Raw genomic sequence first — 9480 nt, forward strand, 5'->3', positions numbered from 1 at the left:
TGAAACATAAAAAATGCCGAGAAAAAAGGTGCCGGAACGCCGTTCTACCGCGTTAGATGGGGAAATAAATCCTGTATATATGTATGTAAGTACATACATATATAAGTTTGAAAGGGGAAATATTATATAATATTTAAACTCCACTAGGACATCATAATGTGTAGTGTGAATGGTTGTATTGGAATGTCGGAAATAATAATGACACATGTTGGATTAGGGGGAGGGTGAGGTGGAATACCTTGAAAGGGTGGGGTTGTGTATCGGAAATGAGATGGCGATTGGTTTCTATTATATTTGATGTGTGTTAGTTTTATCGGGGCTAAAACGGTAACCGTGTACGTGAGACACCCCCCTTGGTTAGCCACTACACCCCCGCTGATACGTTTATATTGCAATGGCCGCACCACGTCGCTCTTGCGGCCAACTTTCAAAATGGGCTCTAACCAAAAACTCATTCTTGATTTATTTTGATTATTAATAACGATGAACATAATTCCCTAATGCCAACATTTCACATTATTTTCCGTAAAGGCGGCTATCGACCCATAGTTTAAAGTGCTGTTCATACCTACCCAGCACGAACAGGCAGCAGCAAGTATCCTGCAAGTACGGACAGTATTCTTTGATACATTCCATATGGACGCGTATGAATGTGTGAATGCGCATGCGCGAATGGATTATGAATGCGTCCATATAGAATGTACCAAAGAATACTGTCCGTATTTGCAGGATGCCTGCTGCTGCCGGTTCGAGCTGGATTGGTATGAACAGACCTTTATACGTAGACAAGTATGTATATACATATGTATGTTAGGTCTCAGACTACTATTTCGATTAGAGACGTTATTAGTCGTAGTTAGAGACCCTAAGAGAGATGGTATGTATGTATATGAAAAGACTTCTATCGACATTGTTTCTGAGAATATTTTATCAAATAAAAATTCTAATGTCGATTAAAATTTTATTTTTAGACAGTCTTGACAAAAATCTAATCCTCGTCGCTATATTTATACTTCATTGTTAAAATAGTATTGTGTAATGCCTGGTACATTGTTTTATAATATTTCAAGCTTTTGAAATTAGACGAAAATTACAGGATTGCTCGATCGATAGTGTATATGCATATGTACATATGTATGTATATTCCAAACAAAAACATAAGATAGTCAAGTTGCTAGGCGCTTCGAAACAGAAAACGACACATGAATTGCTAGAGACTTGTCTGCAGACTGAATGCGCACCTTTATGATAGTTAATAGATTACTTAAGAGGGCTGGACACCAGCGCCTTGTCCATACAAACGTATTACGCTTCTCCCTTCCTCAATTATGGCACTAGAGAAATTATTTTTTAATATGCTATGAATATCCACCATTGGCATGCATCTGTGCTTTTATTTTTTTTGATTAGCTATTTTTTATAGGAGTTAGACGCCGCCAAACATCTATAAAATCGCCTCTTTTTTACACCCACGAAATGAGTCTAGCGTGCTTATTTAACGGTCGATTTAAAAAAAAAAATACGCACACAGGTGCATAGAAAATATCTTTCTCATACCGATGATGAAATGTTTTTAAAAATTGGTCCAGTTTCGGAGGAGAAAATTGGAGAATACGAAATCTCGATTTTATCGATTTAAAATACATATTATCTGGTCGAAGCGCAACTGTCGCATTCACTCAATATATATATTGATATATATTGTCGCATTCACTCAATATATACATTCACTCAATATATATATCGAAGAAAGGAACGGCAACAAAATTAAGGTTTTGGGTGTACAGCCCTCTTAATGTGGATTTTTAATATTTTAAAATCAAGTGCACTGCAAATATGTAAATATTTACTATTGAATTACAAAGTGTATTTATATTTTGAGAAGTTTGCAGACATTGGATTCATCAATACCTAATGTAGCTTTGGTTGATGCCTCCTCAATGGAGCAAGGAACTACCACGCTAATGTTGATGGAATTAATATCTGCCTTATAGTTAAATAGCCCAGAATCAGGCTAGTACAAATTGGACAGCTATAAGCTTTAAGCAAACATTCATCAAATTAAAAAGTACAAGACAAGGATCAAATAAACTTAATTGTAACAATATTTTAAATGAAAGACACAGACATTCTAAAAAAATGTCTGTACATATAAATATGATAAACTTAAAAAAATGGGTCTACCTCACGGGACCGAATGTGAAAAGCCCGAAAAAGCAAATATCAGAAGGCAAATATCGAAAATCGAAAGATCTTATGCCGAAAGATCAAAAAAAAGGGTGCATGGTGAACAGTACTATGTATATATAATATATATGAGTGGCATGCGGTGAAATTAGCTCTCTTTTTGTCATACAGCCTTGTTTAATGTGCGCGCGCATTCACTCAATATATATCGAAGAAAGGAACGGCAACAAAATTAAGGTTTCGGGTGTACAGCCCTCTTAACACTAAACTTGATTATTTTTGCAACAATGTAAATCGAATTATTGATTATTTTCAATGTAATAATGTAAATCGAAACTACCAATAGAAGCATTATGGAAATGATTATTCGCTCAAATCGGTCTTTAAGTCTCGTTCAATTTTAATTGAAAACAATTTAAATAATGTTTGTACGGAATCATACATATTTGATTAATTATTCCAAATTTGTTTTTTACGGGGTTGAAACTTTCGTTTTCTTTTGTAGGGCAATGGCGGCAAAAGGCGATAATATGAATTTTTCATAAGCGTGATTTGTATAACAACTTAATTATATCTGTCGTTGGCCGTCGAACTTATTTTTATTTCCATTCATAATTAAGTCAAATTTACAATGTCAACCGTTGGCAAATGATTAATGCTTAAAAAGTTTCTTTTGAAGGAAAGCGTCGACCGTGACTTTTCAATTTCGCAGAAAATTTTATCAATACACCTTCAAATTTCATATTTTCGAATTATTATCCAGTACCATTTACTTCTAATTACACTGTTCGACACGAAAAATGGTTCAGAGACGAGATATGACTTTTCTTATAGACCTTTCTTATAGATATATGCCCAGTAAACACGAGTCTGGTAATAAAAAATGTTGATTGGCTCGAGATTCGGAGATATGTAAGGTAATCAATAGAATTTTTGTTATTAATCCACAAGAATAGTCGAAAATTTAATTTAATAATAAAGTGAAATTTTATTTAATTCTCATATAAACACAATTTAATATATTATCCCTATTAATTCAATTCAGATTCGTGTAAATACGAGTAAATAATAGTACGAGTTTTTAGTTGGAAATTTTACCGATTTAAAATTCAGCACACTTCCAATTAACCCTTTTAAACGAAAACAAATAATAGTGTGGCCAGAACACTATTCCAATAAACATGTTTCAATAGAAAATACTCAATATAAAATAGTATCAACAGTGGGAAAAATCCCAAGTGAAAATACGTACTTTTGACTTTTGATTTTAACTGGACGACTACTTAGAGAGATTTGAAAGCTGAAAAGTACTATAAATGAAAGATAAAATATCCGACTATAGATTCCAATATTCATTTTGAACAGGAAATTGACAGATTTTGAGACATCGACCGAACAACACCAAGATATAGAAAAATCGCGCGATTTAAAAAAAATATATATCTCCGAATCTAAAGCCAATCAACTTTTTTTATTATCAGATTCTTGTTCAATGGGTATAGATCTATAAGAAAAGTCATATTTCGTCTCTGAATAAAAAAAAAGTCGTCATTTGTCGAACAGTGTTAGTTATGACTTGTTCGAAAATTTACTTATTTAAGCTATCTACTGTCTGATTCCAACCAGTATCAGACATAAAAGATTGCACCACTCACACCCTTGTATATAAATCGTTTACCTTTATAACATGAGTATATTATTTCTAAATTTTTGAACTCGAATTACAAAAAATACAATAGTAAGAATAAATAATAAATAAAAAATATAATAAAGAATAAATTAGTAACTAAATTTGAATTTGTAATTTGCGTTATACATATGTAGTATACACTTTTTATTTTATCTATATTTTTTAAATTTCTACCGATAGCTTTACCCTATGTACATATTATATAACTAGCAGCGTGAACTAGTGGTTAGCATATAATGCTTTCGAGCGGAGTGGTCACGGTTCGATTCCCACTAGTAGCTGTTGGCCAGGCCTTGGTTAGTGACTCCAGGTCAATCGTTTCCTTTCAGAGTTTACCTATTTTTCTGATTTTCATCGAAACGGTTTCTGTAAATTGACATTTCCTTTCCAATCTCTCTGGCAAATCTCAAGTTATTCAGCGTCTTGAGGTTTGCCAATTTATATAATAAAATGCTGCAAAAACTTATCTATAGACGTCACTGTGGATGATGTTCGTATGAATTCACGTTGCATAAAATGCTTGTATTAATTGTATTATTGTATTGTTTCTGTATTAGTACACTCGTCGCTTTGGAGCGATCTATAAAGACGAGTGATACATGTTCGATTGAAATAAAATATAATTAACTCGTATATAAAAAAATATTGTAAATCGAATTGCATTCCCTAAACAATTATAGATATACGAAGTGTATCCAAATGTGGAAATAAAAATTCATTTAAATTTTATATACAACTATTTTATTTTTATTTCACGCTTGAAAAATTCTAAAAATTATGACTACAAAAAATCTAGCATCGCTAACAGTTATACATACATAATATGATGAGTACACAAGTACATATATACATATGTATGTTGTAAATTTTTTAAATTACTAAGAATTTATAACAAATTTTATATTTAAACATATTTTATTTTCACATATTGTATGCGGTAATTGGATTAATACGCACATTGTGATCACCCAAAAGACAATTTTTGTCATGAAAATCTCGAATACGGAATATTTGGCACTCGAGTTCCGTTAGTATAAAATTGTCTTATATAAAAAATCATCGATTTCATAAAACGTCTGAAACTATAAGTTTGATTTCACAAGAGATTATGTGTAGGAATTCACGCCATTAATCAAGTTTCACAAGGTTTTCATTGGTTTCATTAAATAATTAAAATTCTGATGGACGTCTTACTTAACTTGATTTTGATTTTTAAATGCTTTTTATTATTACGAAATTTTATTCACAATACATCTTATGTATATATATTTTAATAGCTACTGATCTATTGATCATTTTCTATTTTGCAATTTTAAATTAATTTTGTTAGTAATCATAGTATTATATTATTATAATGTTAATATGTACAGCGTAATAGGAAAATGAGCTCAAAAACCTATTTACAATTCTTATAAATGCTCATAATACATCTAATACATAATATTAATTAAGGACTTTCTAAAGTCGATGATCTAAAGCAGACTTACTTAACCGCTTAGCTGCCCAAAGCGCCTTAAGGCGCAAACAGCCGTATCTATTATACGCTCAGCGCGTCGGCTGGGCGTCTAAGCGGTTAACTTAAAATCTTCATCTCCATAAAAAATGGAACAATAAGTAATAAATACATACACCTATGTCTTATTGAAAAATTTTACGTGTACAAAGTTCAAATTTTAATTACATTTTCAGAACCAAACGACATGGCTTTCAAAACCCTGTTGTTCGCTTTCCTCGTGCTGACATGTGTCGCCATCCTGCCCAAATTCGTCTCAAGTCAACGACCTGTTCGTACCGTTAATGCAAATATCGTAATTATTAATCAAATACTTTTGGAATGTTCATCGTTGAATTTTGCTTTACAGATCGACAGAAACTACGAAAGAATGGAAGATTTACCGACAGAAATTTTAGCTGAGCCACGCAAGAGACCTTTCTGTAATGCTTTCACAGGTTTGTATTTTATTTGAATGTAACGACAAGTAGTCAAGTCCAATCAGACCAACTTTATGTGTTCATTGGTGGAGCGCTAATCATATCGGTTGATGAACAGAACTTTGGTCTGAATATTGTGTTGTGGTGATTCACTGATTCATCGGTTCGATGGAAGCCAACCCATTGTCCTTAAGTGGGTTTAATTAATCAAAATTGCTTGAGTCAAGCGGGAGATATCAGTTATGATGGGTTTGGTGCAAACGATCGACAAGCGCCAGACAGACTGAACCACAGATTAACTGGATGGCTGCTTTAAACGCAATTCTCGACTTCACGAATGATAGATTGCAAATCAGATGAAGAGAGGGGGTGAATAGTTAGCCCATTGCATGTAGTGTTTTTATCTCGAGGGGGTGTATTTTCTCCCGCCGACGTAAGAAGTCTTGTGATCATTTCCCCCGATGTGCATAAAGATATGTGAGACATCTTCGTGAGATGAAAACACTGTTTGGTTGGTGATTTGATATTCAACGTGCAATGTCGTATAATTGGGTTTGGTGCAAACGATCGACAAGCGCCAGACAGACTGAACCACAGATTAACTGGATGGCTGCTTTAAACGCAATTCTCGACTTCACGAATGATAGATTGCACATCAGATGACGAGTAACCTTTCGATGTGCACAGATGCAATTATTAAAAATGGTAATTATTCAAATTGATTTGGATCTTTCTGGCGAGTTTAATAAGGCAAAATTCGGAACTGAAGTATCGGGAGCGCAGAACGTATACAGGGTAGGTATGTCGGGACTTCGGGTAGATTTCGCTTAGTGTAAGTGCGAGCAGTGCGCACGCATAAGGTACACGTGTCGTTAATCTATGTGGTTCAGTCTGTCTGGGGCTTGTTGATCGTTTGCAATATTAGCAGATTTATAATGCAATATTAGCTGATTCTATAATTCTGAAATGAAATTTACAGGCTGTGGACGCAAGAGGTCCTCGCCACCTATCGAGCAACTCATGCAGGAACAATCCAGGAACAACATCCGAAAGGTTTTATTTTCAACCTGTACAATATTACATATAATTAAGCCATTTGATGACATGATTCATTTCTAATTGCTAGCTTCCAATGGAAGATTCTATGGAGTCGTTGTTGGACTTGTCGTCGGAGCCGGCCGTTGAAGACTTGTCGAGGCAGATCATGTCCGAGGCGAAGATGTGGGAAGCGATCCAGGAAGCCGGCGCTGAGCTGATGAGGAGGAAGCAAATGACCAAATCTAACAATTTATATCCAGTGTCTATGAATGCACAGTGAATGTCCGCATTCATAGCAAAAAAAATGTTTGCCGTTACCAAAGACTTAATACAACCTGGATATCATTAATTCAATGTAAAATTATATTGCAGTTATAAATGTAAAAAAAATTATTATAATATACGAGTTGGAAATAATTAATTGAAGTTTTCATATCAATATATATATATGTAATAATAGGATGTAATCGGTTAACGTAGCAAACTCTGTAATGTTTAGGTGCATTACTTGACTTTGCAATTGTTTTAACCGTTTACAACAAATTATATTATACCTACATCTATTACATGTTTGTATTATAAAGAGATTAATAAACGTACATTTGAGCAAAATGTGTGCATATGTTATTATTTACACTTGAAATTATACAATCAAATACTCTTTCTTGGACTTATATGTATATAATTTCATTTTATCTTTTTAATTTGGTTGTGGCTATTTGCAGGTACTATATCTGCGACAGGCGCAAAGCCTTCTGCGCATGCGCGTGAACTTTTAATCCGATTATAATTTCTTACATTTAATGTATGCTAGACTTGTTTAATCAATCGTTCATTATTTTAATCTTCAATCGTTCATACTGCGTCACTTTACGAGTTCGAACTAAATTTTAAGAGGTTTAAAACAAAGTTTTATCAGTAAACACGCTGACAGTGACAGTTCACGCGCATGCGCAGAAGGCTTTGCTCCTGTCGCAGATATAGTACCTGCAAATAGCCAATAATTCGCAGATATAGTACCTGCAAATAGCCAATAATTCACAGATATAGTACCTGAAAATAGCCAATAATTTGCCGATATAGTACCTGCAAATAGCCACAACCTTTTAATTTATACCAGGAAGGTCTAACAGGTAACTTTAATGCACCTTCCTGGCCAGAAACATTGTACATTTGATACAAATATTATTAGTATTATACAGAGTACACAAATACATATCAATTAATATCCACAAAGACATATATGGTCAAATTTGTAAATTTGCAGCATTTTATACAATTCAGTGAAATTCGAGATTGTCGAAAACTCGAGATTTTGCGAGAAAATGGGAAGGTCATAAGTTGGCAAACTCTGGATATGAAACAATCGACCTGGAGTCACAAATCCAAGGACTGGCCAGCAGAAGCCAGTGGGATTTGAAAAGCATTATATGCTAACTTCTAGTCTATTCTGCTGGTTGATAATAATGAACATTGAAAACAATGAGTAGTTGAAGAATTTTAAATCAATAAAATTTCTTTTACTATTAATCTTTATATTTATGCATTACCTTTGCATACAAATAGTTTTTAAATTTGACATTGATTGTTACAGAAGGAAATATAAAGTAAAAATATTACATTAAAATACACTTTATTATATGATATATTATTACATTAACATCACTACTAGCTCGATATGAAATACTACATATTATTTAATAAACATATTCATTAATAAACAAATTTTGAAATTGCCCTAATTTAGTATTCAATTTTTAAAAAAGTATTTGTTTTGACATGATTCATTGAATTCTTCTAAATCTCGCTAAGTTTAACTTATAATTCTATCATTGATGGGAGCAGGAATTTCCATCAGTTGGTTTTCAATTTGTCGTATAAAAGCCATAAAAAGAATTTATCTACAAAAAATGTGTAAAAAAAATTAATTCAAACCTTACCTTAAAGTAAATAAAAGAAAAACAGTGCTAATGTTAATTAATTTTTAAAGAATTGAGTGCATTATTTTCGACAGTTTGAGTAAAAGTAATTTGATGAATTTAAAAAGTTGATGCAAATTTGGAACTTTGAGGTTTCACTAAATACAGGGCCGCGCATACTATATGTACAAATGTGTGCAACGCACACAGGCGGTGGAAATATAAAGGCGGCCATAGTATATTTTAAAATGCATTTAGGTTGTCTTGTTGTATACGTGTGGATTGCTGTTGAAAGCTACAACTTGTAACACACCCGAACTATAATTCGGGGAAATAACGGGATAGCAGGTATAGCTTCGGTCCGCATAGAGTTAGGTATTTTATGTTCTATTATATCTGCGACTGCCAGATGTATTTCATTAAGGATGTCCACATCTAGGACATTATTCTTCAAGAACAATGTCTTAGACATGGGATTGCGAGTAAAAACACTATATTTTCATGAATGAACTTGAAAGCGTTCAGTCTCTTTTATCGTCTGATCCTATTCAGAACTAAACGTTTTGGGTTTTTTGTGTTTTCCTGGTTAATTTTTCTTGTGGTTAAAATTTTCAACACTATATTTCTCACAATGTAAGATTTTTGCATTACTTGCATGCACTTAATTTTTTTATTTATCAATATGATACAAATGCTGATAATATTAAAGAGCGG

The 9480-nt window shown here is 33.0% G+C and overlaps 1 protein-coding gene across 1 annotated transcript; it reads left to right on the forward strand.

Moving 5' to 3' along the window:
- The first annotated feature begins 730 nt into the window (after positions 1 to 730).
- On the forward strand, positions 731 to 7127 carry CCAP (Crustacean cardioactive peptide). The gene is made up of 8 exons (XM_077431831.1): positions 731 to 761; positions 839 to 860; positions 2382 to 2409; positions 2534 to 2615; positions 5543 to 5685; positions 5740 to 5827; positions 6789 to 6862; positions 6936 to 7127. Exons 1-8 carry the CDS (start codon positions 731 to 733, stop codon positions 7125 to 7127), a joined length of 660 nt encoding a protein of 219 aa, XP_077287957.1.
- The last annotated feature ends 2353 nt before the right edge of the window (positions 7128 to 9480 follow it).

The sequence above is a fragment of the Arctopsyche grandis genome, chromosome 6, assembly GCF_051622035.1.
Source record: "Arctopsyche grandis isolate Sample6627 chromosome 6, ASM5162203v2, whole genome shotgun sequence".
Taxonomy (NCBI): domain Eukaryota; kingdom Metazoa; phylum Arthropoda; class Insecta; order Trichoptera; family Hydropsychidae; genus Arctopsyche; species Arctopsyche grandis.